The sequence below is a fragment of the Vulpes lagopus genome, chromosome 17 (genome assembly GCF_018345385.1).
Source record: "Vulpes lagopus strain Blue_001 chromosome 17, ASM1834538v1, whole genome shotgun sequence".
NCBI classification, from domain to species: domain Eukaryota; kingdom Metazoa; phylum Chordata; class Mammalia; order Carnivora; family Canidae; genus Vulpes; species Vulpes lagopus.
The window spans coordinates 36,805,336-36,831,603 of record NC_054840.1 but is presented as its reverse complement, the minus strand read 5'-3'; the positions used below and the strand labels follow the sequence as shown (position 1 = coordinate 36,831,603).

At 41.2% G+C, this 26,268-nt stretch overlaps 1 protein-coding gene across 2 annotated transcripts in view; it reads right to left on the bottom strand.

The window, feature by feature from the left end:
• Positions 1-26,268, bottom strand: part of ADCY2 (adenylate cyclase 2) — a 387,405-nt gene that overhangs the window by 162,130 nt on the left and 199,007 nt on the right. For both annotated transcript variants that reach the window (XR_005984284.1, XM_041731928.1), the window contains exon 4: positions 23,873-24,022. Coding sequence is in view for 1 of the 2 variants with exons in the window: in XM_041731928.1 (XP_041587862.1) it covers positions 23,873-24,022 (150 nt within the window). In the remaining variant the exon portion in view is untranslated. The remainder of the gene's footprint in view (positions 1-23,872; positions 24,023-26,268) is intronic.

Here is a 26,268-nt window from a genome sequence, read left to right as displayed (position 1 = left end):
GTGGTCAATCTGATAAAACGGAATTCCAAAGGACAGATGAGCTTTTCAGAGCATCATGCAAAGATTTCCCTTCATCATTAACATGGATTATAATTATATCGAAGGAGGTCAGGTTTTTTTTTTTTTTTTTTTTTTTTTTTTTTTAGGAGGTCAGTTTTTGAGTAGCATACTCCAAACTTATCCTACCTTCAAGGATAGGGAAAGGAAACATTTTTCTGTTGTTGTTATAATGTTTATTATATCTGCACACATTAAAAAACATTAAGGACAAAAGTAACTTTTAAAAAGATTTACTTATTCATTTTAGAGAGAGAGAGTATGTGTGAGCAGGGGGAAGGGCAAAGGGAGATGGAGAGGGAATCTTTAGCAGATTCCATGCCCAGCACAGAGCCCAACACAGGGTTCAGTCTCACAACTCTGAGATCATGACCTGAGCCGAAATCAAGATTCAGACACCAATCCGACTGAGCCACCCAGGTGTCCCAAGGGCAAAATTTTTATGGTTAATACTTGAAAGCTGGATCTTGATCCAATAAAAGAAACAACAATTTTAATCCGTCTTCGCAGTCCACCCTCCTGCTGTTTCTCTCCCTGTCTCTCAGAAATGTAAATGGCTCACTATTTTCATATATGTCACTACTTCATAGAAAAGGTAATAGAAGTGCCCACAGCAATAATTGGATAATGATTTAAAACTTTTACCTTTTGTGGTTATATCAATCAGTTTTCATGTCTGTGATAAACATCTGTGTATCTCCTCCCCAGGCTGGAAACCTCAGGCAGTTGAACAGATACGGTTATTAACACACATGCAGCATATCTACTAGTAGAAGGCCATCGTTAAACTAATTGCAGTTTTTACATCCTTCCCTCTATATTCTTTTTTTTTTTTTCCCCTCTATATTCTTGCTCAACAACTGACTTCACAGAAGGACCCTCCGGTGCTGTGTTTTAAATCACAATCCGTGGGGCCCGGGCTGGATCCCCACTGCCTCTGGTCACCTGGACGTTCCAAGATCCAGAATGAAGAGGAAGCAGTTCCAAAGCTGCTGGACAGATCTTCACCCTCGGCCGCCCTCATCTTTGCCCAGTCGCCAAGGAATGGTATTGTCATTATCAGCGATTCATCCCATCGGTTTCTCTTTATGCAAACAATACTCCCTGGGCAACCTTCCTACAAACACAGAACACTCATTTCTGTTCCCAGGGAGGAGTTTTTGGAACCGTACTGTCTCATGCGATTCTGTTTTATTAGGATGTGGGAAAATGACTCTTCATTTGACTTTCTTTTCTTTTTATATTTGACCCTTATTCCATAAGGCTCTGGAGAACTGAATTTCTTTAGAGACAGAATTTTTTTCACCCTCTCCAATCATGATTTCTTTATTTTTTTAAGATCTTATTTATTTATGAGAGATACAGAGAGAGAGAGAGACAGAGAGAGAGAGAGAGAGGCAGAGACAGAGGCAGAGGCAGAGACAGAGACAGAGGTAGAGGCAGAGGCAGAGGGAGAAGCAGGCTCCATGCAGGGAGCCAGATGTGGGATTCGATCCCAGGACCCTGGGATCATGCCCTGAGCCAAAGGCAGAGCTCAACTACTGAGCCACCCAGGCATCTCCAATCATCATTTTATTTAGGGCAACAGGAGCGCTGGAATGTACAGGGCACAGAGGCCTAGAAAGGAAGGTTGGCAGATGCTCACTGAGCTCACAACTGAGGCAAATCTTTGGGTTTCATGCTTCTGGAGGTGCACTTGTTCTACCCAAATCTATTTTCCACTGTTCCATGGTTCATGTTGCAAAACATGCTTTCCAGCAGGATGTTCCTTGGTTCTGAAGTAATCAATCTAAATTGATTCTTTCTCACTTGGTGCAAATGTCAAAGATCACAATGAATACATGAGACCAACAGCTGTCATTTTCGGCGGTCTTGTTTTAAGATTTAAAATGAGGGTTTTAAAAAATCAGATGTGGTAAGACACAGAGACACAGAACATCGTGAAGGAACAGGTTTTTACCCTTTACGTGAGAAGTAAGAGCCATCGGATGCCTTGTAAGGCCATATGGGAAACACTAGGGTCAAGGGGAAGCAGAGGGCATGAGGGACAAAACATGCACAAGAGGCTTTCTTGTGATTTCGATGGGAAAGGCAAGGCAAGGCAGGCTTAGGACAGGCCAGTCTGAATAATGACAGCAAGCCCCAGGGCTGTCCCTAGCCATCTGGTACCCAGCCCCCAGGTGACTGGGGCCAGTGGAAAATCATCTGGGGTATGAGCCACTAAAGGGACAGGGTGTGGGCCTGGGACAGACTGATTTATACGGAAGGTGTACCAACAGGCAAGTGCTTTACAGTCTCTATGAACTGGTTAGCCTACAGGGGGCAGGGTCGCCAGGAACAACAAGACCCCAGACATAACATCCGCAAATATAGAAAATAAAAGGGCACGATGAGGAGGGGAACTGAGTAGGAAAAATTAGAGAGGGTGACACACCACAAGTGACTCTTAACTCTGGGAAACAAACAAAGGACTGTGGAAGGGAAGGTGGGAGTGGGGATGGGGTGACGGGTACTGAGGAGAGTGCTTGATGGGATGAACACTGGGTGTTATACTATATGTTGGCAAATTGAATTTAAATTAAACAATGTGAAAGTAAAAGAAAAGAAAAAAGAAAAGGGCACGATGAATACAGTGCCTCATTCGTGGTGGTCTCTGTTCTAGAGACTGTATATTAACTCTCACTGAGCCTGCATAACCAGGGACAGAAAAGGGATGGGTAGGTGAGGAATATATGTACACGCGTGTGCATGTCTGTGGACACACACACGCGGGGTGGGGGGAGTTCCTTCTATCCTGGAGGCAGTAAAACAGCTGCTTGCAAGCCACTCCAGTGGAATAGCAGAGACCCAGCCACATAAACACTGCTCTCAAAAAGCAGAAACTGCCTTTAAGTAAAGACAAAAGGAAGAAAAAGGCAATTGCATGGCCTTCAACTACCCCAGGGAGCTGGGCAACAGAACAGTGGTTTCTGAGGGAGGGGTTCTGATGATGGTGATGATGATGAATATTAGCATGTATTGACAGTTGTCAGTAAACAACAAAGCATAAACGTAGATAAAGACTAGCTAACGCATGGGGTCAGGCAAGGTTTCACTTCTCTGACACCATGTAGCATGTCACTGCCAATGAGATGAAATAAGCAGAGAGCAGATTCCTAGGAGAATGAGTTTAGAAATTTGGGCGGTTACCACTTTTTAGCTATTATGAATAATGCATAGTGCTGCCATGGACATTTATGGACAATTTTTTTGTGTGGACATATGTTTTCCCTTTTTTGGGGTAGCTACCTAAAAATAGAATTGCTGGTTCATATGGTAACTCTATGTTTAATCTTTTGAGGAATTGCCAGATTGTTTTTCAGAGCAGTGTCCTCATTTTACGATCCCATCACCAGTGTATGAGGATTTCAATTTATCCACATTTTCAACAACATGTATATTCTGTCTTTATGATCATAGTCATCCTATGACTGTAAAGTGATACCTCATTGTGGTGATTTGCATTTCCCAGACTGCTAATGACGAGCATCTTTCTTATGTGTATATTGGCCATCTGTATATCTTATATCTTCTCTGGAGAAATGTATATGAAGATCCTTTGGCTCTTTTTAACCAGACTGTTTTGTTCTTTATCACTGAGTTATAAGAGTTCTTTATATATTCTAGGTACCAGTCCTTACTCAGAAATACGGTTTGAAAATATTTTCTCCCATTCAGTGAGCCATCGTTCCCACTTTCTCGATGCTGTCTCTTGAAGCACAAGAGATTTCAGTTTTGGCGAAAAGTCTGGCTTACCTATTTTTTCTATTGTTCTTCTTTCAATATCATACCTAAAAACCCAGCTTAATCCTACATCATTAGAATTTGTGGCTACATTTTCTTATAAGACTTCTATAGTTCCAGCACTTACATTTAAATCGCTGAACCATTCTGAGTTAATTTTCTGTATGGTGTGAGGTAGACATCCAGCTAAATTTTTTTGCACATGGATTTTCAATTATCACAGAACAATTTAATGAAGACAGTATTCCTTACTCATTGAATTGGCACCTGCATCAAAAGTCAATTGGTTATAAATGTGATGGTTTATTTGTGGGCTTTCAATTCTATTCTACTATCTATATTTCTATCCTTAGACCAGCAACACATTTACTTGATTACTATATTTTTGTAGGAAGTTTTGAAATCAAGAGGAATGAGGATTTGAATCTGTTTTTCTTTTTTAGGATTATTTTGGCTGTTCTGTGTCACTTGCATTTCCATATAAAATTTAGGGTATCATTCTTAATTTTTACTTATTCTTCCTCCTTTGTGTGCCATTACTGTTGTGTACAATAGTTATTGTACATAATTACTGCTATCACAGTGTGCTATACATATTCAATCTATATATGTCACATCCTCAATAATACCTTGGCGTAATTACTAATGTATACAATTCAATGTCTTTTAAACCAACTTTGAAAAGAACATATATATGTTCATAGAGTTTGTTATTTTTCTCTTAACATGGGTTTCTTAAAAAAAAAAAAAAAAAAAAAAAAACCAAAAGGGATCCCTGGGTGGTGCAGTGGTTTGGCGCCTGCCTTTGGCCCAGGGCGCGATCCTGGAGAGCCGGGATCGAGTCCCACATCGGGCTCCCGGTGCATGGAGCCTGCTTCTCCCTCTGCCTGTGTCTCTGTCTCTCTCTCTCTCTGTGACTATCATAAATAAATAAAATTAAAAAAAAACAAAAACAAACAAAAAAAAACCATGGGTTTCTTAGTTGAAAGTTGTTTTTTTCTCTCAGTACTCTGAATATGCAATCCCATTGCTTTTGGGCCTCCATTATTTTGTATGAGAAGCCAGCTGTTAACCTTATTATGATTCCTCTTTAAGTGATGACACATTTTTCTCTTTCTGCTTCCAAAATTTTCTCTTTGTGATTGGCTTCCAGCATTTTTACTGCAGTGTCTGGGTGTGGATCTTTTAGCATTTATCCTACTTGGATTCTTTTATATTCTTGGATTCACTGAATTTGGGAAAATGCTCTTCATTGTTTCTTTGAACTTTTTCCGGGTCTTTCTCTCCACCCTGTCTTCTGGACTCCCAATTCACTTATGTTGGTGCACTTACTGGCATCCTATATTTCCCTGAAGCTGAGTTCATCTTTCTCTATCTTTTTTCTATTTGGCATTTTGCAGGTTATCCACTGGTCAAGTTTACGGATTCTTTCTTCTGACAACTCAAATTGTTCATCCACTTTAGTGACTAGTTCATTTCAGTTATAGCATTTTTAATTCCAGAATTTCCACTAGCTTTTTTTTTGTAATTTATATCACTCTAATGATATTATTCTCTCTTTGATGAGACATGGCCATGGCATCTTCCTTTACTTGTTTAAGCATGGTTTCCTTTAATTTTTTGAGCATTCTTTATTGTAGCTGTCTTCAATCTTTGTCTTCTAAGTGCCACGGACATAGTGATAAGCCACATTTTCAAATTCCCTCCTATTCTCATGCTTATTTTCTACTGAGTGATAATGACCAGGGGTCTTCAATCTATGGCTCCTGATCTACACCCTATCTCCCACGCATTTTGAGATGACCCATGAGTTGAGAATGGCCTTTAGATTTTTAAATATAAAGTGTATGCGACTGTGTGCATGTAACCATATGCCTTCTGATAAGAATAGTGACTTGATTTTGCCTCTTGGCCCACAGAGCCTATAATATTTACTATTTAGTCCTTTACAGAAGAAGTTTGATGATTTCTGTTATGACAAAAAGCGAAAGAGAAAAAAAAAAGAACAGGGAAAAGGAGAAACGATGCAGTGTATTGGTAAGTGCTGTGGAAGAGTCATGCAGAGTCAGAGACAGAAGAACCATGGCCGTGTTGTGTCAGATATGTTGTGTCAGATACCACAGCCTCAGGGTTATCACTAGTGGCTGGTGCTGGACTACAGATGTCACGGAAGGAAGGCCAGGAGCAAAGGAACAGTGAGTGTCAATGCCATTTTACAAAATGTACCCAAACTGTTTGAGGAGAAGTATAAAGGCCCTACGTTGGGGGAAAGTGGTAGGATATAAAGCGGGAAACTTGGTCAGGGTCAGGTCATTTGGGGCCATGTAGACCAGGGTGACAGCTTTAGATTCTATTCCCTGGGGTTAAGATGGGGAGTAACATCATCTGACAGACTTTTATTTATTTTTTTTAATTTTTGTTTTCTTAATGTGGTTGTTGTGTAGTGAACAGACTGTGGGCAGACAGGGCACAAGCAAGGACAACTCAGGTAATGCTGACATCCAGGGAGAAGGTAGGTGGTGTGGGCGAGGGTGGTAAGGGAGGGTAGGGTGTCCTTTAAGGTACAGCCAGTAACACTTGCTGATGGTGCTGATGGACATCAGTAGCAAAGAAAAAGCAGGGCCCAGCACAACTCCTCCTCTGATTCTGGCTTGAGCAACCGGGGGAAATGGTATGTCATTTACTGTAAGAGAAACAGGACAAAAGTAGGTTTGGGGGAAGATCAGAGGTCCTGTTTCGGTCATGTTTGAGATGCTCATTACACATTCCAATGAAAACATGGATTTGGTAGTTGACTTTGAGTCTGGATTTCAGGGGAGAGACCAGAGCTGTAGTGTCTCCAGTGTGGAGTTTTAAAGCCATGAGGAGGGGTACGAATCCTGGGGACTGAGTGACACAGAACAGCCTGGAGACGAAAGCCTGAGTACACACAAGTGTTTGGAGGTGTGGACAGGCAAGGCTCCCTGCAGAGTCCTCCTCACATTGACACACCACACGTCACACTTCAGCTCTTGTTCCTCCCCAGAAATAAAGTGAGTAACAGGAAAAAAATGTATAGCTCCATTCCTCTCTCTGTCTATAAATGTATAACAGTATGTAGCTTAGTAAAGGCTACATTTAGATCCTTCAGACTCTCAGAATGTGCTACATTTTCCAAGCTTGATGAAGCACACCGAGACTGCAGCTGCACCTGCTCTGCACGGACCAGGCATCCAGAAAGAAATACAGCATCCAGAGAATTCAAAATCCCAAGCTTAATTCTATGTGACATCAGAAGGTGAACAAAGGAACTAATTTTCATATCAAATGTTTCATTCCATATCAAGACAGTATTTGTAGCTCAAGAACATTTTACTCACTTGGTATCCAAATGAGGAGCAAAACAGGAAAATAATGTCACTTCTGCTGTTCATAGTTTACAATTATCATCATGTCTGATCAGAGGCCAAAGAAATTCCTTCAGTGAGACGGCATCTCTAAATATTAAGTGGATCCCCCATCCATGACACAGAGGACATAAGGACAAAAGCATTTTCTTAGCCAGAGAGGTAATTTATAACAGTTCCCTCAAATTTGATTAGTTTTATGCTCAGTAAGTTCTAGTAGCATATCTCCTGAGCCATCATATTTTGCTTAAACCATAGCCATGAGTGATAGGCCTTTATCCAATTCCATTGTTTTCCAGAACCCGACAGGAAATCCTTTTGCTTACAGTGGCAGCAATGGTTAGCTTCGCAAATGTAAAATAATACCTTCTTTGCACATCAGAGTTCTAGTAAATGACACAGAGTTTTAATTCATTTATCTATAGTTAAATTTTTCTGAGTTTTATGACGTGAGACTAGTTTATTTTGTATATTGCTATTTCAGGTCTCACAGTGAGTCTGCTTTTCTTGTACATCAGCATTTTACTTGACAAATATTTTCTTAAATTATGAGGAGACACTGCCTTCTTCTATAGCTAGGAGACATGTCTTCATAGGTGTTCCTTACCTGAAACCACTAGAATGAGGAATACTGATGCCCTTGGGCTACCAACCAACGATATTCATGGTAGGATATATTTCTAGGCTAAATATTGAGTACTCTTGCTTGTACATGCAAAACCAACTCTTCATGGAAGACAGTGTTGTATCCTAAGGCTGTGCTCTGAAGAGTTTCTTGTAATGAGTATGCATGAATATTTACAATTCATGAAAATAATTAGACAGGATAGGATGGTGTGCATTGAGAAATAAACACAGGATAGAAACGAATGCCAACAGATAAGGAGTGAAAGCTTCATGGAAACACCTCGAAATCATGGCCAGAATTTAAGCTGCAGAAAAAGAAAAAGAAAAAAAAAAAAAAAGGAAAGAAAGCCAGTCATAGGAGTTTTTCTTTGAAGGTTTCTGAGAGACTGAAAACAGTATTAGAAAAACGTAAAGTCATGGACCATTAGGCTGGCAGGAAATCCACAAGGACCAGAACCTTCATTTGATTCATGATAGAGATACATCCCAGGACACTGAAATCACTCTCAGCATCGTGTCTTCCCCCAGGCTCCTCAAGGGAAGGAGAAGGAAGCAGAGGGTCTGAGTATTTGTCCCTTTGCTTTGAATTTCAAGTCTGAAGTATTTTGATACAGAGAAAAAGAGAACATCAGGAAACATCAAAAGTCAAGGACAGTCTGACCTGCAGCAATTAGGAGAGACGATTCTTTATAGATCTTTAAATATTTCCAAAATTTTGCAAATAGTGGTAGAGAGAGAATATAAGGGAAAGAGGCCTGATGTTCAGCAACACGGGCTGGTTTACAGCCTTCACTGTCCATCCCTCCTTACTTCCCTATTTTTATTTTCTTCAGTGTTAAGAAGTGTCTTCAGTAGCACTGCAAACTTGCAAAAGTTTACATTGGGGCTCCTCTTTATAATATTTAAGGCATTTCTGAGTGTTCACACAATAGATGAATCTCTGTGCAAACCAACCAATACACAACTCAAAGAGACCAGAGCCTGTGAGGTTCAGGGTCCACACAATTTTTGCCGAGTGACTAAGGACACATATACACGGAATGCTTGCTTGTGTGGAAGTTGCTCCAAATCTCTGACCGAGGCATTCCATCCCCACAACAACCCTCTTTAGCAGAACCTACCACCACTCACATCTCATAGACCAGGAAGCCAACAAACTGAGAAATTTAAAAACCAATCAACCCACCCACCAGGCAATCTAATTAAAACAATAAACAATCCTCATCCAGGGTTGGTCACAGAATCAGGCATAATTGTGCACGTTGGAAGTTGAAAGGCATGTTCCTACACTGCAAAGGACAGAAAGGTCTGCTCAGTGAGGGAATTCAGGCTGGAAAGAAGGTGCCGCCCTGTCCTGAGTATACCAAACTTTCCCACAGCCACATTTTACAGGGGGAAAGCTGAAGGCTGAATGCATCAAGAGAAGGGCTCTGAGATGCCGGACCTAAAGGCAGAAGCTCCCAAGAGCAAGTGACTCCCAAAGAAAACCTATTCCTGAATCTTGCCTTCAGGAAGCTGCATGAAATTGCACATCTGCATAAGCTTTGGCTGAAACCTCAAAAACTGCCTGCCCTATGTATTTCTGACAACAGCACCACAGTATGAAATCATTCTATGGAGTGTGATATTTATGACATTTATAAAGAACTCAGTTCTCTTCAGATGAAAGATGTCGCGAAAGTCGCAAATATCAATAATGCTGAAGTGTACAATGTGCTATAGGGAGTTCTGACTTTCACAGCTTCAATGTAATATGCACTATTTATCAGATCCTCCTTTTTTGTTTAAAGATTATTTATTTATTTATATATCTATTTTTTTTAAAAGATTTTGGTTATTTATTCATGAGACACACACACACACACACACACACACACACACACAGAAGCAGAGACACAGGCAGGCAGAGGGAGAAGCAGGCTCCATGCAGGGAGCCTGATGTGGGACTTGATCCCGGGACTCCAGGGTTATGCCCTGAGCCAAAGGCAGACGCTCAACCGCTGGGTCACCCAGGCATCCCTATTTATTTATTTATGAGAGACAGAGCATGACAGAGGAAGAGGGAGAAGCAGACTCTCCCGTTGACTGCAGAGCCCTACGTGGGGCTTGAACCTAGGACCTGTGATTATGACCTGAGCTGAAGTCAGATGCTCCACGGGCTGAGCCACCCAGGCACCCTCACCTGGTCCTTACACTGAGATTTTATTGTATGTGGTTGGAAGGAAAATATGAAGGGTTCAGCCTATTGAACTGCATGATTCAAGAGGGTTTGTCCTTATAGAAGTGTGATGCCTTGTTCACTTTAGGCTGAATTTTGAATTACCATTAAAAGAGGATTTTTCAACTTAACACATGATGCACTTTGATGAAAAGAATAATCTGATTCTCTCCTTTAATGTTATTTGAAGTTAAAAGTATTCACTGTGATTGAAAGCAAGGGATAAACTGTGTCTTTCCTTCCTTCTTTCCTTCTTTTTTTTCTATTGCTGTCTAGAAGTAATTCATTCTAGACATAAGGTATCCATTAACCAAAATACTCTCAAGCTGAAATCATCTGATTTTTAAAATATTAGAGTTTTGTTCTTCTTGCTGTTTTAATTAATAGTTCTATTCTTGCATTAGGCAACTACAATTATTTAGTCTTATCTTTCAAGCTTTACCAGTTTCTTGGCTCATGAAGTTTCTCTTACTTCCCACCTTCTTTTCTCTTTTGTTTGAATTCATTTTTTATGTTTTACTGGAGGAAATCCTAAAATCACTGTACCACCACACACCTGTGGGTTGCATTTTCTGAGTGCACCTATGCTCACGAGTCTTTAACCTCATCGATGAATGGTCATTTGACTTGGTGTACAAAGTGCAAAAAACTTTTGTTAAGTATTTTTAAGATTCTGCTCTCAGAATCTTGTGTGCGCATGTGTGTGTGTGTGTGTGTTTTAACATCTGGTGTTGTTTACAAGAAATGAAAATCCGACTCTTATCTCATCACACTTAACCTATGAGGTTTCCTCCCCCCTCCTTCATTTTAGAAGCTTTTAGGGCTTCTCTCCTTATCCTTAGTACTAAAATGTCAGCAGCACAGAAATGAGTCCGTCCATGTGGATATTTGGAGTGCCTGTTGAAGAAACAAAAATTCAGGTTCATAACTCAAATGTCTTATCTATCAGTTCCTCATATAAAGAAATGTCTCTGAATCATGACTTAAGAGTAGATGGGGATAAAAATATTACTGGAAAGGGAGGTAATTAGGAATCTGTTCATTGGTTACCAGATAACCCAAGAGAGCCATCTTCCTTCCCAAAGCTCTTATAGAAACTGGACCCTCACTGGGACGGCCTTTGATGCTTTCTGTTTTCAACATTTCCTGTCTGTTGGCTGAAAAAGTACCTCCTGGCCTTTATGGCTTGGAGGCTCTTTCTTTTAAGGACTTTGAAGATGCAGATGCTGGCTCTGCTTTTATTTTCACTCTTAAAAATTTCCCAGTGAAGCCCATACCACATCAAATGAGTTCAGCTAACCTTCTGCTCTGATATCAAGTGTCAGCTACTTTCTGGTCACTCTCTTTAGGGCATTTGGAATTCAGAATGCTGAACCCCCACCCAAGCACCCGCCTTCCAGAAGCCTGAGCAATACTCTGGGAGAGGGGGTGTGCGGGGAGCATCAGACCTAGGTCCTGCTCTGCAGGGTGTAAGTGACTCTGGAAACATGCATGGTAACAACGATTTTTCAATTCCTCATTCCTCTACTCAAGGGGTAGAAAGGCTGGACAGGAAGCAAATACAGAACTCCCTTTGAAGCATCAGAAAAGCAAGTTTCCCAAATCCATTCTCAGCTGGAGCATTGTGTTAGCCATTATTTTTCATGGGACTAGAGAAAACAATCCAGCCCATCATTCTCTATTTCACCATTGAAGAAAGAGAGTAAGAGATGAAATGATTAAAGTCATCATTCTCTAGAGAAAATACTCATAAAATACCATAGTTTTGGTCTCTCTCTCTTTTTTTCTGCATAATATTCTTGATTTGGCCTTTCTAGGCTTCATGCTCATATTGCTCTTTTCCCCGTGAAATACAATTGTGATGTCATTACAGGCACACGACAGTAGCTATAAATACTGATTTACATGGGAAATGATGGGAACATTTTTCATAAAAGCATATAAAAAACTTATTTAAGGGCAAGTTTTAACTACCCCCCCTGCCCCGTTATGCATCAGCAACTTTGAGAGATGTGTCAGTTCTCTCTCCTGTGGAATTTATCACATTTCATGCTCATTTATATCAGCTGATGAAGTGCACTGCTCTTTAATGAAAGGATTTCCCTTGGTTTTTCAATAGAGCACTCAGAATCCCACTCATAACTTTTCAGAAAGCTCACTCATTTGGCAGTGTCACATCTTCATGGCCCGAGTTTTGAGTGCTTCTCGATCCATCCGCCCTTTTTAAAGCACAAAATCTGTGGTTGACATTTGGATCGGTGTACTGACCCACCCTGTGGAACACTCCTAAATATTCCCCCAAAACTGTTTTCTCCCCAACTTGGTAATAACATTCACCATCAAAGGTTTGAAATAGTAATTATGTTAAGTGCTGTACTCATCCATGTCAAAATCTAACACTATTTCAAAGATCCATTATCCTGTAAACTGTCACCACGATGTATCCATGAGCCAAGTGTTTCATCAAAGGCTATTTTAAATGCATGTTCTTCAGCAGATCTGGATCAAGTTAGCAGGCAGGAATGATTTCAAGCCTATATTTTATCTTTGGTATAAAAATTACATTGTTCATAACACATACAAATATCCTATCTGTACACTCCCCCTAGAAGGCTGTATTGATTACTTCCATGACAATGAGGCTAACATACCCTAAGTTCATAAAAATATTTTAGCCAAAAACACACTAGAAGCTTTTGGGGAGAGGAATATGGGCCTGGGAGGACAGCAAATGGCATATTTTTGCTGTTTATCTTCGTTATTTCTTTTTAAGATTAAACATGAATGACGATATAAGTGAGCCTCAAAATGGGAAGATGCACCAGATAGTGGCAGGGTTTGCTCAAAGCCATCATGGGGCATGCAGTGCTCAAAGATAACACTTAACCTGCAAAGATTCAGAAGACACAGAGGTAGAGAGTCATGAAGGGTGAACCAAGATAGTGTAAGAACAGTCCAGAATCCAGAGTTGCTATAAATCATAAGGAGTCCAAAGCATTGGAGGATATGGCTTTGGGACCAGTGATAGTAACATTGTTAAACTAATTAATTTGGAATACGTATATAATTAATAATTGCATTATGTAGGCTGAATGGAGAGTGAGAACCCTCTATTGATGTGTTTTTTCTAGCTGTGTTTGAGATTGCATGTTCCTGCCCATTCCATGCAGAACTGTACTAGGTTCTAAGAATATAAAGAAAAATAATATAATCATAGACAGCCCTTGCCCCCAAAGAATGCACAGTCTAGTTTCATGATGGCAAAGACGGACCCCAAGTCAGCCTCCTAGAGGGATGATGTCCCTGGGAAATAAGCCCCAGAGTCACTTGGTCTGGCATTAAACTCTCAGGCAGCTTCCCAGACAGCTGCCATATATTGACCTTCAGGGACCAAGCACAGACAGGGCCACTGGGAGGAGCTCAGGGCTCAGATCCCTGCAAGATACACTCACATGTGCACCTGGCCTCATGCTGACTCTGCCCTGTGTTTGGTCCTACAGTCACTGGATCCTGTCCTGGAGTGAGAGAGCCCATATATGTAACTAAGCCTCGTCCAAGGGGTGGTCATGGCCTTCAGGGCTGAGATGCCCAGCGTGGCCTGCCAGCCCTTAGATTCCATCAGATGGGTCTGAGCTCATCTAACAGTGAACGATCAACTACTCATATTTTGATTCTATAGTCTTTTTTAGAAAAGCAAAGTCTTAATATCTTAGAGAGTCTGGCAGGCACTCATGTAGCCAGAAAGGTGCCTAAAGCTGGACAGGGTCGGTGGGGCGGGGGGGAAGCAAAAAGAAAACAACAAGAAAATTCCATTTTGAGGTCAAACATAATTCCCTGAACTCTTGTTTTTCTGACCGTCAGGATGGGCAGGAGTCAGGGAGCAGTAGGAAGAAACCCTCAGCGCCTTGGGCAGTCTTGACAGTTTCCACCTAAGGCAATGATCCCAAGCTGCCTCCCACTGTGCCATTTCTGCTTTTCAATTCTGAACTATTGCATCAAGTTGCTGATCGACTTTTATCTTCAGGGGAAATGCCTAGCCTTACTTTTTATCAGTCTTTTATTTTTTAAAAAGATTTTATTTATTTAAAAATGAGAAACACAGAGGGAGACAGAGACACAGGCAGAGGGAGAAGCAAGCTTCCTGCGGGGAGCCCGATGTGGGACTCGATCGCAGGACCCCAGGATTATGCCCTGAGCTGAAGGTGGACACTCAACCACTGAGCCAGTCGGGTGTTCCATGCTTTTTCCATTCTTATAATGAGGATGACACTTTTAGAAATCCAACATGGAAAAGTTCAAGCCCCAGGCAGTGACCCTCCCAGGAATATGGTGAGGATGGCACATTCATTGATATGTGAATTGGTTTTTTTTTTTTTTTTTTTTTTTGCTGAGGATGAATTCTTTTTCTTCTAACATTTAATCTTCTGGTTTCACTTGAATGTGTTTCTAAAACATAAGTTAACCCACATTAGGACTTGATTTTTTTGTCCTCCCTCATTCTATTTATTTTATCTACAGTCTTCCCAGCCTTTTTGGTCCCTTTCACGGTTTCAATGTTGTTATTATTTGTCTATTAAATAACTTCTTCATTAACTTCTATTTCAGTTACAACGATTGTAGCTATTACCAGATATGGGTTCGCATATGCAATGGACTAGCACTGTAATTAGATAGTGACTGTAATCCAGGAACACAGTTAGTCACCTTTTGGGAAAAATCAATCCATCCTTCTGCCTTCCCCTTCCTGGGAATCAGTGATTCCGAATAAAAGAAAGAAACGTTGGGAAATCTATGCCATATAGTAGAGTAGAAACAATTAATAGTGTAAAATGTGTTGGCAGAGATGCCATAGCAAGATAAATAATACAGCAGTACTTTCCATCTTGAGTGAAGAAAACCTTGACCTAATAAACTGCTCAGCGTTTCCTGGCTCCTCTTTACATCTGCATATGTCAAAAGAGCTGTTGATAGTCATGATAGTCACTGTATGACCTTCCTCGCCTCCTATTTTCTCCTTACCTGAGCTCTGTCTTTTCAACCTCTCTGCCCAGGCCACTGGTGACTGCCATGTTGTCAATACTGGTGTTCACCTCCCTGAAGCTCCCTGTACTGTGATTCTTTCAGCACCTAAGGTGACCACTGTCCCCCTAAACTTTCCCTCTCGGTCTCTCTGGCTTTTCTCCTACATGAGTGATCTTTCTCAGTGACTTTGGCTGACTCTGCTCCTTCTGTCATTTCTCTAAAGTTGGTTGGTGTATTTGGGGGCTTGGCCCTGGGCCATTTTCATATTTTCTCATTATATTCTCTCCCTGGGTGGGTGGGTGGGTGGGTGGGGAATCTCATTTAGTCCTTTAAATACCAACTATATGTTGATGACTTCCAAATTTACATTTTCAGATCCAGATCTACAACTACAGCTTGGCATCTCCCTTTGGATATATCATAGGTATGTCAAAATTAAGTGTTCAAAAACTCAACTATTGATTTTTACTCCACTCCTACCTCCAATGAATACTGTTCCCAAAGACTTTGACATCTTATAAGTGACATACTAGCCATTACCCACTTCTCAAGTTCAAAGCTTATGAATCTTTCTTGATGATTTTATCTTTCTGTCATCCAACATCAAACTAAACAGTAATTCCTTCCTATTTAATTTTAAAATATGCCCTGTATATGTCCACTCTAACCCAAGCTACTCTTATTTCTTATCTGGACTACTTCAAAGCTTATCCCTCTGTTAATCCTCCTCTACTCCATTCTCCACTAGCGGTCAGAGAGATCTTTTAAGAATGTTACCAGTTCATTTCCCTACCTCACTTATTAAACCCTTCAGTGCCTTCCCATTCTGCATATAATAAAATTTCAAGTCCTTAGCACATCTTGAAAGGCCCAGTGTGTGCTCTGGCTCCTGTCTCCCTCTCCAATTCTCTTCTTTTACCCAACAGTCCCACTGACCTTTATGTTACTCAAATGGGACAATCTGGTTCCTAATTCAAGACCTCTGCAGGGCTGCCCCCTCTGTTAGGGCACTTTCAAGTTATCAGAGGGCTACATCCCTCTGTAATATTCATTTCAGCTCAAATGTTGCCTCCCCAGAAAAATCTTCCAGATGGCCTCTCCAATGTGCCACTCGACCTTCTCCATTGTGCTTTGTCACATTAACTTGCATCTTCTGATCAAATTTATGCATTTACTAAGTTATAGTTTGTCTCCTGTCATTGGAATTTAAGCCCAAAGAGAACAGGTACCTTAAGTCTTATGTCTTATTCTATTCCCTGGGGTTAATCCCTTGGCATATAACATATAATCCAAGATAAAATTGAGAAGGAAGAGTTTTGATAGATATGAGAACTAGTGCCTTCCATCCTCCATAATTCTGTATTTAATTAAAGTATATATGTAAAAGCCATATTTTACCTTAACAGTTTATGCACAGCTTTATGTGCATATCATTACCTCAAATGTTACTCCTGTTTCATTCCTGAGCATATCATATAGTCATATATATCATTTGTCACCTATATGGAAAACACAGGTCTCTGAGAAGAATTTTCACATCCAGCAGCTTACATATATTAAATGGTCCCTATATATAAAAACAGATTAAAAGATTCTTTCAGAAAAGCCCTAGAACAAAATTTCCTAAACCTTTTAGGACACTCAGACAACATAAAAAAAAAAAAATCCAAAGAATAACACCTTTTGAAAACACATATGCAATTAACTAAATTCTGAAATTCATAAGTCCTAATTTTTAATTTAGTGTAAACATCAATGGGTGCCTCAATTCAGTAAGCACAACACTAATGCCATGTTTTTGTCCATGACTATGCTCGTGATAATATATTATTAAACATGTCCAATAACTTTAGCACTTTAAGTCAGTCCCCTGTTGGTAAATACAAAGTGCTCTTTTTCCTATTACCAGTTAAGTGGTCCATCTGTAGTTTCATCTGCAAGGGGAAAAACATCATAGAAGACTTGACACTTTGCCTTTGATTTTGGAATAAACATACATTTTCTCCTATATGTGATAAATATCAGAAGAATGGATAATGCAACCAGAAGGACTGATTTTAGAATTCCTTTCTATTGGGTTTATTTTACTCATATCAAATGATGTGGATGGAACTTTCTTGAGTCTTTCCACTAGACTATCCTTTGCCTATTATACAATCTTGCCAGCATCAAAATATTGCATCACAGGGTATAAAAAGTAGGCGGTCTCCATGAGACACTAAAAATTCCCAGAGGCCAAAAATATCAAAACCAGATGCTCTCCTTAGGGTGTAACTTCTGTTTTCTGTTCTTCCTTTATATTATCAGCAAAGATTAGCTTGTGATAATCTGGAGCAATAGAATTGTTTCCCAGGTGTATCTCCAACAAGACAGGTGAGTTGCTTTCCATAAATATTATATGGGATTTTTGCTCTCAAGTTTCTCACATAGAGGAAACTTCTGCAGAGTTTTATTTTACCATTTAGCTTTTCTATTGTCATGATATAAATAGACACTTGCATATATTTGATTCATTAAGAGAATCTCTGCTTGATTAATTGTTGTAACCCCATTTTTTTCCTTCAGAGCTGAAAGTCTAAATTGTTAAAGAATGAACAGTCGTTAATGCTATTTTTGTAAGCTCCTATTACTAATCTCCCACAGTGGTGTTCTTCATTAGGTATGGGAATTCGACAGTGATTCCTATGAATCCCTCCTCTTTCCTTTGGTCTTGGATCTATAATTATTGATTTCTCTTTAATGGATGAAGGCAAAGTACACATATGGCCTTCATTGTAATCTTAGAAAATATGTACCAATTTCAAGCATTTTAACTAAAGGACCTATCAGAAAATACTTCAGGCTTATTAATATTCTTTTCTGGAACTGGCTTTCATTTCTCATTTAAAGAAAACTGGTAAAAGGCTCATGGTGAAATGCAGCATCCTAAAGTCCCTTACCCTGGAATTTCTCAATGAAGCATAACATCTGAGCTTCCTGAGAATTTAAGTCATCAGTATGAGACAAAATAGCTCAAACTATTAAAGAAATTCTTGAACTTCAAGCTGATAGATTCAAATGGCAAACACTTTGAGGAGAGCCCTTTCATGAAACCATGACTCTTAATTTTTCCAACTTTCAAGCAAAGGGTTAAGTGTGTGATTCATTCCTTTAGTAAAGAGTGCTGAGAATAAGGTGGTGAGAAACATCTAAGTAGGCTATGACCTCTCTCTCAAGAGAGAAAATTATATACTCTATCATTTAATAAAATGGAAGAAATTGGTGACCAAGGACAATATAAGTTATGACTTCCTCAAGGAAGGGATACCAAATAAAAACTGTATGAGTGACTATTTAATAAAATAGAAAAAGGTGGACGCATACACACACAAAAAAAACCCATATTCTTCTGGCTGGGACAAAAGTGTTGTTAATAATCTTTAATGATGCAAGAGCTTGAGTAGGGCCGGCATATCTGAACCAAACTGCACAAAGGATGTGATGTGAGTTTCTTATGTTCTGCTACCTCTACTGGATGCATCACCCTACCCAAAGGCCTTGGGTAACATTTATAATAATATTTGCCACTTTAATTCTTCAGGAATGGCAGTGAGAAAGACTCACTGGCTAGAACTCTTGTTGGGCTCTTTATACCCAATTTGTTTTTTTTTTTAAGAAGCACATGCTTTTGAGATGCCTCAGCTTGGACTCCGCATCTCAGCTCCTATTGAGATGGAGGGAACGGGAGAAACAATGAGTTCTGGAATATGAGCAGCCAGGATTGCCTCACTCTGCCCATTCTGTGGGTGAAAAGTAAACTTCTGAACTTGGTGAGATGACGCTGGTAAAAAGAGGGCAATTATCCACCAACTATCCCAGCAGACAAAGCAAAACATTTCTCTGTTCAATCTGTTTGCCTCACTGAAGAATGAAGCCTGATGAGGAGGGAACTCTGGGGATGGCAGGGATGCATCAAACCCTCTCTCCTGCCACCTCGAGCTCAATGGCCTGGCCAGGATGGTAGCTGATTTCCATTGCTTAATGTGAGTGCACCAAAGTTATCAGAGTACTGGCTACTGAGTACCTTCTCAACAGGACACCATTTTGGAGGTCAGGAAAACTTTCTTAAATTGGGTAAGGGATCAAGTATAACCTCCATCAGAGGAAATTGTTTGACCAACGTCACACTAAAAGAGAACACAACTTTATGTCAATTCAGGGGATCTTCCTCTAGACTGCACCCTCTTCTCAGCCCCTCCCACCACAGGATAGAAATAAAGCCACAGACAGATTTCACATTGTGGTCCCTTGTGGGAGTGACTTTCCATAGAACTTCCTGACCCCCTCATGGATGACACATGGCTTATCATGGCAGCACATTACCTAATGATCAAATCAGACACACATTTGGTATTGTCTTATGCTTTCTTATTTAGCCAGTAATGACAAACAACATAGTTATTAAAAAAAAAAAAAAAAAAAGTCCTTCATGCCTGGGGATATCTCTAGCGAACCTGTGCTCAGAGATCACTGCACTTCTGTGCAACAAACCTGCATAGAACCAACACAAAAGAGAAAAAGCCACACTTACTTACTAGCCTAGTGATATGGTAATGTAATTTGGACAACTCCTTTAGCTGGTTGAAATAGGAAAAAGGACTTAGGTCATTGAGTTGATCAAGAAATATAAAAAGATAATGGCTCTAAAAAGAGGTTCCCATCCTAATCCTTGGAACCCATGATTATGTCACCTTACTTATTAGCAAACCCAGAACTTTGTAGACATGATTAAATTATGGACCCTGAGATGGGGAGATTATCCTAGATTATCCTTATGGAGGGAAGTAGAAGGGCCAGTGGCAGATGGAGGGAAGAAAGTACAACAGAGAACCAGAGGTTAGAGAGTCAGAGAGGAGAAGGGAGAGGGAGAAGGAGGTGGGAAGACTAGAAGATTCTATGCTGCTGAATTTGAAATAGAGGGAGGAGCAAGGAGTCATGGAATTCAGGCAAGCTCTAGAAACTTGAAAAGGCAGGGAAACTCATTCTCCCTCAAAGCCTCTCAAAGGAGCCCGTCCTGCCAATACTTTGACTTTAGCTCATGAGACTGATTTTGGACTTCTAACTTTCAGAACTGCAGATAACAAATCTCTTCTATTTTAAGTCACTCCATGTGTGGTAGAGTGTTACAGCTGCAAAAGGAAATGGACACGATATGTGTAAAGTATTAAAGAAACTACCTGGTACATTATAAGGACTTAAAAAAAATAGTTCCTTCTTTTTTCCTCTCCCTCATGAAAACAGTCCAAAACTAGCATCCCAAATCTAAAACCACTTCAACAAGTTTTCCTGGCATCCTAAATGACTTATGTAATGCGATCAGCAATGCCCTAACATGACCTGCTATCATACTAGGATAAATATGGCTGCATTCATTATCTATCCAACCATGAACACAGAAGGACCAGTTACTTCTTCCACTCAAGTTTGCAGAGAGGACAAATAACTAGTCCCCAAGGAGAGCAAGGAAGCTTACTGGCTCACTAGCCCCCCACCCTGGGTACAGATCCAGGTTTACAGGTTGTGGGGAGGCTGTCTGAGCCTTGCTTGACTGGTGCTTTCTACTGGAATCCACATTTTGTCATATCCAAGCTATAGCTTGGTTCCAGCTGAAGGGAGACCATGTAAAAACGCTTTGAATTACATTACTTTAAAAACAAAGACAACATATAAATGGAAGAAGGTTTATTTTCTTTCCATTAAAAAAAAAAGCAAATCCAGTTTTTACTACTAGGAGGCAAAATTTATTTTCACTGCCCATGCGGTTAGGAAAGAAAGTTCTTGTTTTGCTCTGAATCCAGTTTCCATCAATTCCTGAGAGTTTATTACATACTCTGGGGAAAAACACTTGCTGTTTTCTCAGGTTTGATAAAGAACCTTATATTGCACTGACACAGCACTCAAGACATGGCTGTTGGTTTGTTGTTGTTTTTTTTTCCCTCGCAGGATTAAGACTTAAGACAAAAGTCAAAACTGGCCAAGAAAATACCTTCAAGCCCTAATAGTGGCCTTGATGCTACTACATCTCCCATCTAATGAAAAAAATCATAGTTTTTAGTGTTTATACACAAGAGCATTTTCAGGGCAAGAATATAACTTGGAGAAAACCTCTGCAGACATTTTTCATTCCCTCCTCTCCCCAAATTTCATAGCACAAATAGTCACTTTATTCAAACATGGCTTTCTGTTTCTAAAAATTCATCTCATTTGCATCCAGGAAAAATATCACAACACATGAAAGGAAGAAAGTAAAGAGCTGAGCAAGGTTGAAAAGGTTTCAGAATTCCTAGACACCTCCCAGCAGCCTCAGCTGTTACAGCCCCCATCAGGGTTGTAGACACAGGGCTTGCTGGGCTTACCTGGCCTTGGCCTTCCTCTCCAAGGATTAAGGTCAGCGCTGGGTGACACTGTGAAACAGGCTCAGGAACCGCCCAAGATGGTGGCTGCTCAGCCTCTGGGAGCATCAGCTCCCTCTGAGCAACTGCTGATATATAATATCACAATGGATGGCACTTATTACACCCTCATAGGTGCTGAAGCAAATGCTTTTGCTCAGCATAGACCCCTGTCCTTGAATGAAGCACTCTGAAGGACATTGTTGTTTGCAATGGATGAAGCAAAGATGGTTTGTGGTGAAGGCTGGGCAGGAAGTGATATGTTGGACTCTTGGACTTTAATTTGGTCTGTGGCTGTATCAGGACCCACGTCTCAGGACTGATCCTCTGTGTGAAGGACACACAGATAGCCACTGGCTAATTTTTATGTATTTCCTTATATCAGATCATGTCTTCCTGCTCTTATTAACTAAGAGAAGTTTTTGTTTTCACTTAATTACATGCCAGTCTGAAGAAAGTATGAGCATTCATTCTAATTGTGGAAACAATTTCTGAAGCCCTAACAAGAAAAGGACTACATTCTGGGCACGAGACCCTGGGAACTGACTCCCAACTTTAATAGCAAAATACATTCATGGTATCAAATTATATTTTATTAAACACCTTCACTACGAGGTTTTTTCTTCTCTTCACTTATTTTTAAAAGGTTCTTTAAAAAAAAAAACACTAGTAAATGTCCTTATGATGCCTTACAAGCCCACTCACAATGGCCCCATGACTTCTCTAGCACACAGGGTGCCCTAGCTCTAATTCCTGAGCTACCTGGGGTCACATTGTGGCCATTGGACCACTTGGAAGCCACCTCGACAAGGACCTAGTTCTGGTTGCTCAAGGACTCTTCAGAGAAGTATGTAGTGCAGATGAGGTCAGTAGCTTGACACTGCTTTTGTCAAAGCTGGTACTATAAATATTAGGTTATATAATCTGTCTACTTGGGATGTCAGTTCCCTCAGCCTTGGTGTGATTTTGAAGTAGATTCTGGAAGTGCTGAAACAGAAAGTAAAATACGTCTGTCAGGACCAACCTGATAGAGTCACTACTGGTTGAAAAAGGGAACCATCTATCCTGAAATATCGGGACTCTATAGAGAAAATAGTCACGAACATTAAGCACTGCTTCTTGAAACTGTGGAATTTTCTAGAACCTAGATTTAAATACTACAGTACACAGGCATATGAAAGCATGCTGGACAATAGCTCCAACTTAACAATGGTCTGCACCCCTTAATGTTGAATCCAGAGTTTATACACATAGAGATCAAGGAACTAAGCATTCATTCTTAAATACCTTTGCTATCCATGCTGTAACACAAAATGCTTTTTTTTTTAAAGATTCATTTATTTTAGAGACAAAGAGGGAGTACACATGCATGGGGTGAGAGAGGAGCAGAGGGGCAGAAGGAGAGAGGGAGAGGGAGAGTCTCAAGCAGACTCTGCACTGAGCATGGAGCCTGACATGGGGCTTGATCTCACAACCCTAAGACCATGACCTGAGCTGAAACCAAGAGTATGATGCTCAACTGGCTGTGTGTCCCCAGGCACCCCAACAAAATGCTTTTTAAAAATTGGCTATGAGATTTAGCTAATAATACCAGTGAGAATGTGATATTCATGGCCATAGCGTCAGTGCCCGGACTCATGCCTGACAGGTGCTCTGTTGATCTTTGCTGAGCAAACAAACTGAACTGTTTTCAAAAAGGAGTTCAATCACTATTCTTCAGCCTATATACAAATAAAAGTCTAGCATCAAAATTTAAAGGATGCTTTCTCTGCTGCCACCACCATGGTACATTCTGGTGAAATTTTATAGAACAGATTAACTCCATACAATTTAACAAATAATAAAGAAGCATCTTCTATGTGTCAAATACCGGCTGGTCCAGCCCAGGCCGTGTGATGAAAGCTCAGAGAGGTGGGCTGCGGTATTCACAGAGGGTCCTGCCCACCCTCACCTTTCCAGATGGGAGCCGGGTTCCTGGGGATGATACACAAACCCAAGAAAAACAAAGCCAGTGCCAGGTGGTCCCGCCATCATGTGTGGTTTAGTATGTTAAACACAGGGTCCCGTGTGTTTTTGGTTTTATGGTTTTATGGTTTATATTTATGGTTTCCCCTCCAAAGCTCTCCACTACCGTGGATGACACCATGACTTTGTCTGCCACCCCTCCTACTTGTCTTCCTCTCACATCTGCTGGGTTTTCAGACACCCTCCCTGAGCATGGGCAACCAGAGGCTCCAGACAATTTCTGATGCCTATGATGAATGGGCTGCCCACCGGTATAACAGTAACAACATCCTTCCAATACCGCCACAAAAAATGCAGAAGCGAGAATGAAAAATGCATTTTACCTGCTGACGCTTTTCAAATTCCAGCTTGATCCGGGACTTGATGCAATTGCATGTGTCCTGATATGTCTGCTGCAGGGCAAGTTCCATGAGGTGCTTGTGGTATGCCCCCGCCAGGTTCCCACAGATGAAAATGATCACATTGGCCAGGATCTAAAGAGACAGAAAGAGCCACTCAGTGGAGCGAGTGTTGCCAACTCAGGAACACGACAATAACAAAATGCACATTAGCAACAGCAAGAGATGACTCTGCAGGAAGTCAATTTCATTTGTTTCCAAACTAACATTTTTAGTTGCTTAAACGACACAGCTATTGCCTTCAGGGATTCTATCGCCTTCTTGGATCTATGCCCTCTGGTGGATGACTTTGCAGTCCCTCCCTGGTCGTTGGGCTCAGCCATGGGATGTTAATGCAATGGACAGGGGTCACTGAGTGCCAGGTCCAGCCTGGGGGCAGAAGGCCTGGCATGTTCTGGGTGGCTCTCTGGGCCTTCATCAAAAAGAACATGCTCTGCCTACCCCACTGGCCCCCAAAAGATGAAAAACTCATGGAACAGAGCTAACCAGATAGCCCATGGTCTGTGATTGTGTGCCACTGAGATTTTACGGTGGTTACGCGGCATTAGCATTACTTCAATAACAGGTGACTGATCCATGCGGCTCTCGCACCAAAACCGTACTCACTGAGCCTTGGTAAGTGATACTCTCTATTATCTTCTGTTTCTGTAGGAATATGGTAGATTCTCAAACCATATCACTCACTGCCCTTTTGATGATAAAAATCCACGTCCACAAAAATTTGAGGGGGAAAACAGAAAAATACAAAGAAAAACTAGAAAGAACCTGCCCAGGAGAACATCTTGCTGTCCCTATGGCCCTATCCCCACTCCACGTCCCTCTGCGTTCTCAAAACTGTTGCCAAGTTTTGTTTTGCCAAGACCTCCATCTTGTTCCAAAAGAACCGAATTCATTCTGAAAGCAAAGTTTTACTTTGTTTTTTTTTAAACATTTGATCAGATTTTTTTTTCAGATCATAAACATTCTGTGCAAACAGGATTTTGACTGCTTAGATAACATTCACTAGTATGATTGCACAATAATTTAGTTATATTCACACTATTTGACACTTACTTTGTAAATATCTTTGCATTCGACAGTGGTCCCCCTTATGGCTAAAGCTTTGGCCTCATTCTTCATCTTTTCCTTAGGTCAATTACTAAAGCACTGAGTCAAAAGCCATGCCTATTTTTAAGTTCCTGATACATATTGTGAAATGGCTCTGAGGAAACATTCCATTTATATTCTCACCCACAGCAGAGGACACGGTCTCTTCAGAGTGGAATCTTAACCAGCACACTTCACACAGAGCAAGTGCTAGCGATGCATCAAACTGATTAGTACTGACTTCACTCTTATGTGTTCAAGGCGAGACTTCCAGGTCTGGAAGAGGATGGGTGTCCACACCTGGATGGGGTGCCCCATTGCCCCCTCCTCCACATGACTGCATGTCTCACCAAGTAGAGGGTTCACTAGTGGCTTTATTTATTTATTTTTTAAAGATTTATTTATTTATTCATGAAAGACACAGAGAGAGGGAGAGAGGCAGAGACAGGCAGAGGGAGAAGCAGGCTCTGCAGGAAGCCCGACGTGGGACTCAATCCCGGGTCTCCAGGATCACGCCCTGGGCTGAAGGCAGTTCTAAACCGCTGAGCCACCCTGGCTGCCCGCTAGTGGCTTTAACAACAAAGGCAGGGCATCAGCTTCCAAAAGCCCTGCATTCTTCTCTGAGAACCTCCTACTAACATCAGCTTGTTGCATCTACTGCTTACCTGACTGGAAAGGCTGGGAGAAGGATGTGGACACCGTGAACTAAGCCTCCACTCCTCTCAGTGGGCCTTTCCTTCATCCCCTCTGTGTCAGGCTAACGGAGCCCATGCACCCGCATGCCCCTGTGCTGGGAGCAGGAGGAGGTGGGCTAATTCAGGGGAACAGGGTCAAGTCTGTGAGGCCCAGATCCAAGCCCCATCTCCAAACAGCTGTTAACGGTAGCAAGGGTGATATCCTGTCCTCCATCCACCTGATGTCTCTGTCTCACTCTCTGTAGGCCCTGAATACAGGTGGAAAACAGGGCTCCTCAAGCCCTGGGAACCCCGTGTTGGGGACAGAGGGCAAAGCAGGACAGGGTTAGAAGTGGGAAGAATGATATGATAGGCTTTTCTCTGTGAATAAACACAGGCCCCGCAGAAGAGGGGGAAGGGCTGTTCAGACCAGAAGGGCCTTCCACTTGTCCATCCAGCCCCCAGCTCCTGAAGGTGGAGAGCTCCTACAGCTCACCCATGCTCTCACAGCAGCCCCCGCAAATGTCCTTGTAGGCAACCACATGTCATCTTCCTCCAGGA